The following is a 12339-nucleotide window of genomic DNA, read 5'->3' on the forward strand; positions in this document are numbered from 1 at the left end:
GTCTCGGAGTTCTACCAACAATTGCTTGGTTTGTGCTCTGACATGCACTGTTAACTCTGGGACCTTATATAGAGAGGTGTGGACTCCAATCATGTTGTAGAAACATCTGAAGGATGATCAGTGGAAACAAGATGCACCTGAGCTCAATTTTGAGTGTCATGACCAAGGCTGTGAATACTTCTGTACATGGGATTTTTTTTCATTGTTTCTTTTTAATAAATTTGCAAAGATTTCAAAAAAACTTCTTTAAAGCGGGAGTCCGCCGGGACTCCGCGTTTTTTTTTTTTTTTTTTTAAAGCCAGCAGCTACAAATACTGCAGCTGCTGACTTTTAAAATAGTGACACTTACCTGTCCAGCGCGCCCGCGATGTCGGCACCCGAAGCCGATCTCTAGATCGTCTGTAAGGTGCTGCCGCCGCCATCTTGGGTATGGGAATCAGGAAATGGAGCCTTTCGGCTTCATTTCCCGGTTCCCTACTGCGCATGCGCGAATCGCGCTGCGCAATAAGGACGGTCCCCGCTGCCTCTGGGATCTGTGTGTTTCCCAGCAGGCAGCGGGGCACTTGCGGAAAGGGGCGGGCACTTGCGGAAAGGGGCGTAATCTACGCCCCTTTTCCGCAGAGAGCTATCCCGGAAGTGGGTGCAGAATACCTGTACTGTACAGGTATCTGCACCCCCCTCCCCCCTGAAAGGTGCCAATTGTGGCGCCGGAGGGGGGGAGGGTTCCGATGAGCGGAGGTCCACTTTAGGGTGGACCTCCGCTTTAATGTTTTTATTATGGGGTATTGTTTGTAGATTTTTGAGGAAAATAATTAATCCATTTTGGAATAAGGCTGTAACATAACAAAATGTGGAAAAAGTGAAGCGCTCTGAATACTCTCCAGATGCACTGTATAAACAATTGTCACAGCTGTTCGCCCATTGTGAATAGGGTAAGTACGCACTGACTATCATAGAGAATAAGTATTCTCTACAGCAGTGGTCATCAACCCCGTCCTCAGGACCTACTAACAGGCCAGGTTTGCAAGATAACTGAAATACATCACAGGTGATATCATTTGCTGCTCAGTGATTGCAATATTCTAGTCTGCATCTCCCCAAGGTAATACATAAAACCTGGCCTGTTAGTGGGCCCTGAGGACAAGGTTGATGACCACTGCTCTACAGTTCTGTCTAGTGGCCATAGTGGTATTTTCCCCATGCAAAATGTGTTGTGCAGAGAATATAGTCTGAGAACATTTGCCCAATTCACACGTAATGAATTTACATGCAGTTTTGATGGCCGAACAAGTATGCAATTTTTTTTATTTTTTTTTTTATAATTACACCTTCATGTGTACGCCAGTAATCCTTCCCACCCAAACAGATTTTGGTTTACTGTATTCATATCGGGGGGTTCTTTCATACCAGGTAAATTTAAAAAGAAAGGATACAAATAATCTGATCAAAACCTACTAAAATCCACAGAACTGCTAAAAACCTTCTCTTCTTGTGCTGTACCACATCCCTTCTTTGCTCACCTTTCAAAAATCAGTGTTAAATCCTCTTGCTTTATTTATGAAACAGTCAGCAAGCAAGCTGTATACACGCTATCTCCAACCAAAAACCAAACTTTCTTGACATATTTCACGGCTCCTGGCTTGCTACTAAGGACCAATGTTCTTTTTTTGGATGAAGACAACATTTTATTGAATGCTTTTATGTTATGTGCTTTAATGTTTTATTGTATATTATCAATATGTTATAGTTCTTTGGAAGAGCACTGCACTATTTAAATTTGAGTTGCTTTTGGTAAATATTGTTACTTTGTGTTAGCAGCTGCATAGCATTTGGATCATTTGAGCGGGCATGGAAATTGCACACAAAATGATTTTATATATAATAAAACAAGAATATTTATCTTTACAACGCTGCAGTTGGTGTGGTAGGATATAGTGGTACCATTAAAGTCCCATTTTGGGTTGTTTTTTTTTTTGTTTTTTTCTTTTTTATGTCTGAAGCTACAGTTATACTTTATTACCATTACAGAGTTTTTTTAGATTGGTAGATAAAATTTACATCTGAGGTTAGATGTTAAAAGTGAAAGTGTTATGTTCCTGGTGGTCACCTGTGCCATCTTTCATTTGAGATGCTGGCCCACTGATCATGATGTTCAACAAATATGAAATCATCTGGAAGTAAAACTTCACTATCTAGCTACTTAAAAATGCCCGAACTGGGAATGTATCTGTTCATGTAATGTGGCATGTAGATATAACAAAATAAATAATTCTGCGTTTGGTAAAGACAAAGTTTTGAGTTGCTATGAAAACACAAATAGAAAGGAAATCTTTCATTGCAGATGCTTGTTCCTGTGACAACTGTCTTAAAGGAAATTTCCCTCAAGTTGATATCCTTTAACATCCTGTTAAGTGTACAGGACAAGAAGTGCAAAAGGAATCTCTCGGAGGAACAAATGGCTAAAAAAAAAAACCCCATCACTACTCTATCCATAATAAAAAAAAAAAAAAACGTGGGTTTTAGATATAATTTTCCTTTTTTTTTTTGTATACAAACCTGCTATTTATGCACTGACTTGGTATATGTAATGCCACGTATACACGACCAGACTTTCCGGCAGACTAGGCCTGACGGAATCAGCCTGTCTGACAATCCGATCGCGTGTGGGCTAATCCATTTGTTTTTCATTTAAAAAATCGGAAGGACCTAGAAATAGAACCTGTTTTAAATCTGTCCAACAGACTCCAATTCTATCGGGAAAACTGTTCATCTGTATGCTAGTCCGATGGACCAAATGCAATGCAAGGGAAGCTATTGGCTACTGGCTATTGAACTTCCTTTTTTAGTCCCATCTTACATCATCACGTTCAAAACGAACAGACTTTCGAACTGACTTAGTCCGTTCGTGTGTGGCCAAGTCCGTTCGTTCGGAAAGTCCGTCGGAACTCCACCGAAAGTCCATCGGGAAGACTGTCGGACCTAGTCTGCTGGAAAGTCCGGTAGTGTGTACGCGGCATAACAGTAACATTTTTCAGGTATAAGATTTGCATGCTATTTTACTTTTGGGCACTTTTCATTTTTCCATAACTTGATATTTGGGAACATCAGTGCGAAAGCCAAAATATGATCTTTCTGGGGTTTTCAGGAAGCCTTTAACTAAACGGAGTAGCAGTTGCTATGGCACAAGCCTCAAGAATGCTGTATGGGCTACAAGATAAATTAATCAGCGCTAACCCTTAGATGAGAAATAACATATCACAAAGCAGCAAAGGAAATGTGTTATTGACAAGAGCACATAGTCACCCCACTTATTGTGCAGCCTCGCTCGATGAACAGCTGTGCCATACACCCATTGAAACTTCATACCATACCTGTATGTGTGCTATTACCAAGAATTCAATTTTCCACTAGATATTTTAACTGTCAGGTCTATCAGGGAACCTGTTTTTTAATACTGTATGCAAAGTACCTTCAAGTCTATAATCTTAACCCTTCCCAGCTTTTCAACTGACCACTGGTTATACCCAGGGCTGGCCTATGTTTGTTTTTTATTCTGCCTGTAGGCAGCAGTATAACCTTAAGGTTTGTGAATTTCTTTGCCTATTTATGGACTCCCAAGAAAAGATTTTTATTATAAAGATTTTTTTTTTAGTACAAAAATCCTATTGTTCTAATCTGGATGTGGCTAACTAAGAAAATTGTAAGACTTTGCACACCTTTTGTTTTGGCGCACCAAGAATATTTTAGCTGGTTAGAACTGAATTTTAGTTGTGTTTAATGCATACAAAATGCATGAAAATGTACCCATGCACAGTTAAAGTGTAAAAATGTATATTTAAAAGCTCATCCCACCATGATAATATCCCTATGGGAAAGAGACCTAGGACCACTAATGGGGGATCAGTGGGAGGAAGCTATTCAATCTATCCCTATTTGTTCTTTAAATGGATCTCGAAACGTGTCTCAGCTATACGTTATACTATACATTATACTCAGAGTAAACTGCACTCCAGAAAAAGTTTCATGGAATGGGCAGATTAACGAACCCCTTGTGTGGTAGGTGCAGGCGGGCTCCTGGGGATCTTATCCATCTCTTCTGGCATTGCCCGAAGCTCCATCGTTACTGGAGTGGGGTTCTTTCAACACTCCATTCGATGTTTCAGACGACTGTACAACCTTTATATTCCATCTGCTGTGTACTTGGGCGTCCTTGAGGAGGTGATTCTGGAGGAAATGGTTATAATTGCTTTTTTCCCGGGGTCTATTCCAGGCCAGAAAGGTCATTCTAATGGGATGGAAATCATTTTCACCACCCACGGTTACCTTGTTATACTCTTATCAACATAGGGGGAGCTTAGGCAAGTTTGAGAGGTTTTGGACCCCTTGGCTCTATATGCCCAGATTATGGCCTAGGGAACTAGTAATGTCAATAATTTTGCAATGCCCTACAGGTTGATTGTATTCAGTGTATCTTGTGTCAGGTGTGTTGTATGGCTGAGAAGGGATATGGACATCTATGTGCATTCTTGAAATAGAAGTATGTTGTGATGTGTTGCAATGCTAGATGTGGTATGTATATCTGCAAATCCGTAATGGATATGTATGTACACTAAAGATTGTTTTTGTGTTCAATAAAACTTTTTTCTGATTTAAAAAAGTGTTTAAATGCAAACGTTTCAGATGCGCAAATGTGAATGGCCCCATATTGTGATTTTTATTGGACCTGGATGGTAAATAGGTTTTAACCAATATTACAGTTGTATGTAGTCGGACAGTCCAATCATATTGTCTATTTTCCATTTTACAGGGTACTCATTTCATTCAGCTGTGCTGTCAGAGAAACATTCCTCTCATTTTCCTGCAGAACATTACAGGTGAGTGCTGCAGATGTTGCTGCTACATTGTATTACTCTATTATACCTGCTGCTGGTTTAGTAATTTGTAACAAAGCCAAATATGTGGGCTAACTATCATGATGAAAAGCATAATTTTAAAGGACATGCAACCAGATATATAACAATATTCACTAATGTCTCCCATGAAAAGACGACTTTTTTAAGGGCACATCTGGGATGTGTGGATGAAGAGAGCATGTGCACATTGCTTTCCAGATCTATTTGAATTGTAACATTTATATATTTGGATATTCATAAAAGCTTTAAAACAACCTTCCTCTGACCCCTCTGGCTGCAAGGACTCTGGGGCAATGCACAGGAGAAGTCCTAAAGACCTTTAAAGTGTTACTAAACCCAAGACCCGGCATTCACTATATCTGGTCTCCCAAAGTAAACAGAACATGGAAATGTAATTATTTTAGTAAATATAAACTGCTAAATACCTTTTTATCATCAGCAGTGTATTGCAGTCTTGTGACTTCTATCAGTGTCTGATTAAAGCTTGTAGGATGAGTTTTCATTCTATGTCCTATGAGGCTGCAGGACCCCCTTGCCCTCTGTCTGGACAGTGCTGATGGGCCATGTGCTGATCACATGCACCCTCCCAAGAAAAAAATACTCTCTAGCAATGCACACCAAACTGAGCATGCACAGAGTGCCCCATGGTTCTGTTCTATTAAGAGATGGATTGGGGACAGTGAAAGAAGGGGAGGAGCAGAGAAGACAGGATCTAAAAGCCTTTTTTACACAATGCGCAGTATTAACCCCTTAGGTTCCACAGTGAGTATATTAAGCATGCTTTACTGTGTATACAGACTGATTTTACTGTTGTGGGTTTAGTAACAATTTAAAGCAGTTTTAAAAGTAGAAGGTTTTTAATCTTAATGCATTCTATGCATTAAGATAAAAAGCCTTCTGTGTGTAGCAGCCTCCCCAGCACCCCCCTAACACTTACCTGAGCCCCATCTCTGTCCAGCAGTGTCCATGAGTCCCTCTGCCTTTCGGGACTCTCCCTTCTGATTAGCTGAGACACAGCAGCGGTGCCATTGACTCCTGCGGCTGCTAATCAAAGTCAGTTAGCCAATTGGGAGAGAGAGGGGCTAGGCCGAGCTCGAGTGCCCCCATAGCAAGCTCCTTGCAGTGGGGGCACTCAACAGGGGGGAGGGGCTAGATGCAGCGAAGTGGGACCTGAGAAGAGGAGGATCCGGGCTGCTCTGTGCAAAACCACTGCACAGGGCAGGTAAGTATAACACATTTGGTATTTAAAAAGGAAAAAAAAGGGCTTTAGTATCACTTTAAGTCTTTTCTCTCACCACTCGGATCACCCTGTTCCTCCTCCTCAGCACAGTGGCTCAGTAGCTTTCCATCCTTCTAATCTCTAATGTAAACACATAGTGGGAGTTCCAGGGGTGAAGGGGGAGCATGGAGAGCTAACATGCTGAGAGAAGGATTTTGATGACTTCAGTGCCTTTGTTGTGATCTTGTTACTGTGTTTTTTTTTCTTTTTTCTTTTCTAAATTTACCATCTTTTTTGTTTTTTAAGCAAAAAAAATGGCTTACCTATTAGCGTGTGTATGAATGTGAAATTCTAGGTCATATTTGCATATAATAGCTTGATGAATGACATCCAACAGAGAGAATTTGTGACTCATCCTTGACTTATATATCCCCTTTAACATTTTTACTTTACTCAATAGGATACCTGAAACAACGGTAATACCTATATGATGTTGTGTGTGTGTGTATGTGTATATGTATGTGTGTGTGTGTGTATGTATATGTATATATATATATATATATATATATATATATATATATATATATATATATATATATATATATATATATATATATAATATATCTCTTCACCAAGTCAACATGCTAGTAGAGAGATTACTACTTTTGTACAAATTACTTTTTCTGAGGACTAGCAAAGTCACTTCAAATCAAGTGTTGCCAGCTGTGGTTGTTAGAGATTTTCCATTATGTCCTATCTGTTCAACCCCCATGTTGCATGTTGCTTCACAACAATAAAATAATTCCTATTTTTGCATCCTTACTGCTCAGAGAGAGATAGAGACAAGACAATTGCTGATAATCATGTGACAAAAGGGTTCAATAAGTTTTGGGACTGGGTAATGATAGATCAGTAGTAGTTACCACATCCCATTAAATGAATAAAGTCAATTGAGAAGAAGCAAGCTTGACTTTAAAAGTACCAAAGTAATATACAAATAGATTTATAAAGAGATACATTTATATTAAACAAAGTTTCTTTAAAATGACAGTAAATGTTCAAAAAATCGCATATCATTCAAATATCATGTGCAACCACTTCTTACTCTACATGTTTCGCTCATAAGAGCTTCCTCAGGAGCTTTTGCAAGTGTTGCATGAAGTTTAAATACTTCAAAAGAAACAACAATCATGAATAATTGTACTTGGCAGGAAAAAATATCAAACGCAACTCACAATTACAGCGCCTTGCAAAAGTATTCACCCTCCTTGGCATTTTTCGTGTTTTGTTGCCTCACAACCTGAAATTAACATGGATTGTTTGAGGATTTGCATCATTTAATTTACTGAACATGCCCACAACTTTGAAGATGTGTTTTTTTTTTTTTTTTTTTTTTTTTATTGTGCAGCGAACAACAAATAGGATAAACTAAGTCAATGTCAAAATCAGTGTTCCTAACTATTCACCCCCCTAAAGTCAATACTTTGTAGAGCAACGTTTTGTGGCTATCGCAGCTCCAAGTCGCTCTGGATAAGTCTCTTTGAACTTGCCACATCTTACAACTGGGATTTTTGTCCATTCCTCCTTGCAAAACTGCTCTAGCTCCTTCAAGTTGGATGGTTTGCGCTTGTGAACAGCAATCTTTAATTCTGACCACAGATTTTCTATTGGATTGAGGTCTGGGCTTTGACTAGGCAATTCCAACACATTTACATGTTTCCCCTTAAACCACTCAAGTGTTGCTTTAGCAGTGTGTTTGGGGTCATTGTCCTGCTGGAAGGTGAACCTCCGTTGTAGCCTCAAATCACACACAGAATGGTGCAGGTTTTGCTCAAGAATATCCCTGTATTTAGCACCAGCCATCTTTCCCTCAACTCTGACCAGTTTTCCAGTCCCGACTGCTGAAAAACATCCCCACAGCATGATGCTGCCACCACCATGTTTCACTGTGAGGATGGTGTTCTTTGGGTGATGTGATGTGTTGGGTTTGCGCCAGACATAGCATTTACTTTGATGGCCAAAAAGTTACATTTTAGTCTCATCAGATCAGAGCACCTTCCTCCATACATTTTGGGGGTCTGCCACATGCCTTTTCGCAAACTCAAAATATGCCATTTTGTTTTTTTGCGGAAAGTAATGGTTTTCTTCTGGCCACTCTGCCATAAAGCCCAACTCTATGGAGCGGAAAGACTTATTGTTGTCCTACGTACAGATACTCCAGTCTCAGCTGTGGAACTCTGCCGCTCCTCCAGGGTTACCCTAGCTCTCCGTGCTGCCTCTCTGATTAATGCCCTCTTTGCCTGGTCCGTGAGTTTTGGTGTGCGGCCATCTCTTGGCAGGTTTGCTGTTGTGCCATGTTCTTTCCATTTAGTTATGTTAGATTTGATGGTGCTCCTAGGGATCATAAAAGATTTGAATATTTTTTTATAACCTATACCTGACTTGTACTTCTCAACAACATTTGTCCCTTACTTGTTTGGAGAGTTCCTTGGTCTTCATGGCGGTGTTTGGTTAGTGGTGCCTCTTGCTTAGGTGTTGCAGCCTCTGGGGCCTTTCAAAAAGGTGTGTATATGTAGCGTGCAAATCGTATTTTACCTTTTTAAAACTAAAATCAGAAAAAAGGAAAAATAGTGGCGCTTAACTATAAATTATAACTAACTCCAAGAAACGTGAAAACAATTAAATGGTATGAACAACATGCGTGAGAACAACAATTGTATCACCCTGTGATAAGTGAACCAAATAAATGTGTCACAGAACAAACAAAATTAAAGGGATTGTAAAGTGATTTTTTTTTTTTTTTTAAATAACAAACATGTTATACTTACCTCCACTGTGCAGCTCATTTTGCACAGAGTGGCCCCGAACCTGCTCTTCTGGGGTCCCTCGGCGACTGTCTCTGCTTCCTCCCGCAGGTGCTTCTCACGTTCATGCGAGCTCCCTCGCATGGTGAGAAGCATCTGCGGGCACGCTCCCGTGATACAGCCGGCGGCTATAGCCGCTCGCTGTATCACACGGCCCCGCCCCCCGGCGCTCCGCGTCAGTGGATGTCCATCCATCCACTCCAGCCAATCAGCGTCCAGGCTGAACGGTGGAAAGGACAGCGGGGGCGAGCGCGGGATTTTCGAGGGGTGAGGTAAGTAAAACTGGGGGCGCCGGCACTATCAGGTGTTTTTTCACCTTAATGCATAGAATGCATTAAGGTGAAAAAACATTTACCTTTACAACCCCTTTAAGATAAAGTTCATGAGTGTCCAAAAGTATCCTTTGAAGTAATGTCTCTTCTTATTCCATCCACCACACCAAAGTGATCAGTGATTCCACTCCCTTAAGAAATGCACTCACCGACTCCCAATGCCTGCACTTTCGTATCAGGCTTAAGCGCTTATCAGCCAAACGGCAAGTAGTGAACCGTTGCTCCAATCATCCATTGTGTAAATTCAAATATTCCACATGTAAAATAATAAAGGTGCTCCAATAGTGTAAAACCGTATGAATCAATTTATTAAATGGAATCGAATAAGAAGAGACATTACTTCAAAGGATACTTTTTGGACACTTTCATGAACTTTATCTTAATTTTGTTCGTTCTGTGACACATTTATTTGGTTCACTTATCACAGGGTGATACAATTGTTGTTCTCACACATGTTGTTCATACCATTTTAATTGTCACATTTCTTGGAGTTAGTTATAATTTATAGTTAAGCGCCACTATTTTTCCTTTTTTCAGATTTTAGTTTTAAAAGGTAAAATACGATTTGCACTTTACATTTTTTCAAGTGGCAGCTCTAGTTGAGGGAGCAGGCTTTGTCTAGGCGCAGAGGTGGGTATTTAGGTAAAGGGTGGACATTTTTGGAATACCTGCAATTTTTGTGTATATGTAATGACAGATCATGTGACACTTATGCGCGTACACACGATCAAACAATCCGGTGGAAAAGTCCGGCAAACTCAAGTCCGCCAGACAATCCGCCCGTGTGTAGCCTCCGGCTGACTTTTTTTACCCAAAAGTCCCAGCATCCTCTGGGACTGTGGCATCATAATGGGCGGGGACATCATCCGGTGATGTCCCTATATAAGTCGCCGCGCGCCGCGTCCCTGTCATTGGGAGCGGAGACAGCGACGAGGCAACATCTGAAGAGAAGAACAGAAGACGGCTAGAAGAAGGCGCAGTGGCCCGGCAAGAAGAACCGAAGAGGGGGACAAGACCCCCGAAGTCAGAAGAAGAGGGCGGCGGCGAAGAAGAAAGCCGGGGCTCCTCCGCTAGTGAAAGAGCAGAAGATAGCGGAGGAGTCCGGCGAGAAGACCCCCGAAGACGGAAGAAGACCCCCGGAGCTGTGCAATAAACTATTTTAATCCTTGTGTGTTTTTTTTTACAGGTGAATGGGTAGGGGTACATTGTACCCCATACTCATTCACATAGGGTGGGGGGCCGGTATCCGGGGGGCCCCTTATTAAAGGGGGCTCCCGGATTCCGATAAGCCCCCCACCCACAGACCCCGACAACCAACGGCCAGGGTTGTCGGGAAGAGGCCCTTGTCCTCATCAACATGGGGACAAGGTGCTTTGGGGTGGGGGGGCACGCGGCCCCCCTTCCCCAAGGCACCCCCCCATGTTGAGGGCACGCGGCCTGGTACGGCTCAGGAGGGGGGGCTCTCGCTCGTCCCCACCCCCTTTCCTGGCCGGCCGGGTAGCGTGCTCGGACAAGGGTCTAATATGGACCTGGGGGACCCCCATGTCGATTTTTCGGCGTAGGGGTTCCCCTTTAAGTCCATACCAGGTGATAGGGCTAGCGACGCCTGCTTCGCTGGCCCCGGCTACCTGGAGACGCGCTCAAAATGAGCAGACATTTCTCCACATGTGTGGGCGAGTCCATTCATTTCAAAAGTACGGCAGATAGTCCGGCGGACTTAGTATGCCATATTAGTCTGCTGAAAAAGTGCCGTGTGTGGGCAAGTAGCTCGTTCGGAAAGTCCGGCGGACAGTCCGCCAGACTAAGTCCACCAGATAGTTTGCTACGTTTGTACGCGGCATTAGATTGCACAAAGGTGGACATCATTTCACTAATTATGTGACTTTTGAAGGCTTCATAACAAAGGGGGTGAATACAATACGCGCATGCTAATTATCAGTTTTTTATTTCTGAAAAATGGCTTTATGTATATATTTTTCTAATGTTCCTTCACCAGCTTGGACTATTGTGTTCTGATCCATCAATATAATTCAGATTAAAAAAAACATTGAACTTAGGGCTGTAATGTAACAAAATAGGTAAAAAGCCAGGGGGGGAATACTTTTGCAAGGCACTGTATATACATTTTACAAAGCGTGATGACAAGAATGCATGCCTACCAGATGCTTTTATTCATAAGAAGCAGACTTCTAGTTCTTAGATTGGAACCTGGATTAAAGGGGGGACATATATGCAACCATAGAGAGAGGATAAATATTATGAAAAATAAAGTTCATGTACATTTTTAGCCTGATGGTCCTAATTAATTGGACCAGAATCGCACAAAAATTAATATTTTTTAAACAATTTTTAAAGTTTAACAGGATTTACCTCAAATCTAGTTAATGGTGTAGAACCAATCTGACCTTCGATCTCCAAAATAAGGGGATGAGGTTTATTACTAGGATAGAGACTGCAGGTAGTATTCGCTGCACCTTAGCAGGACCCAGAGATAGACCTGCAGCACTCCTGCCTCCAAGTTTATCTGTCTGAGAAATCAGCCATGAAAGAAACATTTCCTTTTTATTAAAGGTTTCTATTGTATATATTTAGAGGCTTCCTGCATAAGTTCAAATGGATTGTTCCCTTCTTGAATGGGGCTAGTATCCAAAGGCCAGTTTGAAGGGAGGCATCAAAACCACAGAGGACTAGGTGGTACTAGCGGTAATTAAATCTTCTGTGGCTATAGAATAGGTGCCTTCCTATTCTGTAAATGCAGACAACTGATGACCAGTGAAGCCAGAGCCTCCACATCAAGCGACTCCATGACCACAATGTAATGATGATGTACTTGTATATGCCAAAAAGGTCCTGAAAAGGCTTGCTAAGAAAAGGGGGGGAAAAAGAGAAGAGAGACCAAACAGTCTCTCTCATACACAGGTTCCCTGTCAGTGCACGGTGGCAAGCCGCCACCATTTAAACTCTCTCCGTCCCGCCGACATCTGACATAATCAGCGGGGCGTGGACATATT

At 41.7% G+C, this 12339-nt stretch overlaps 1 protein-coding gene across 1 annotated transcript in view; it reads left to right on the forward strand.

Moving 5' to 3' along the window:
- The window catches only part of MCCC2 (methylcrotonyl-CoA carboxylase subunit 2), a 156760-nt gene that overhangs the window by 103315 nt on the left and 41106 nt on the right, over positions 1 to 12339 (forward strand). Inside the window, exon 13 of the mRNA XM_077462494.1 lies at positions 4808 to 4874. Coding sequence (XP_077318620.1) covers positions 4808 to 4874 — 67 coding nt within the window. The remainder of the gene's footprint in view (positions 1 to 4807; positions 4875 to 12339) is intronic.

The sequence above is a fragment of the Lithobates pipiens genome, unplaced genomic scaffold (genome assembly GCF_037356315.1).
Source record: "Lithobates pipiens isolate NorthernLeopardFrog02 unplaced genomic scaffold, aLitPip1_a1.2 Scaffold_3, whole genome shotgun sequence".
Lineage (NCBI taxonomy): Eukaryota > Metazoa > Chordata > Amphibia > Anura > Ranidae > Lithobates > Lithobates pipiens.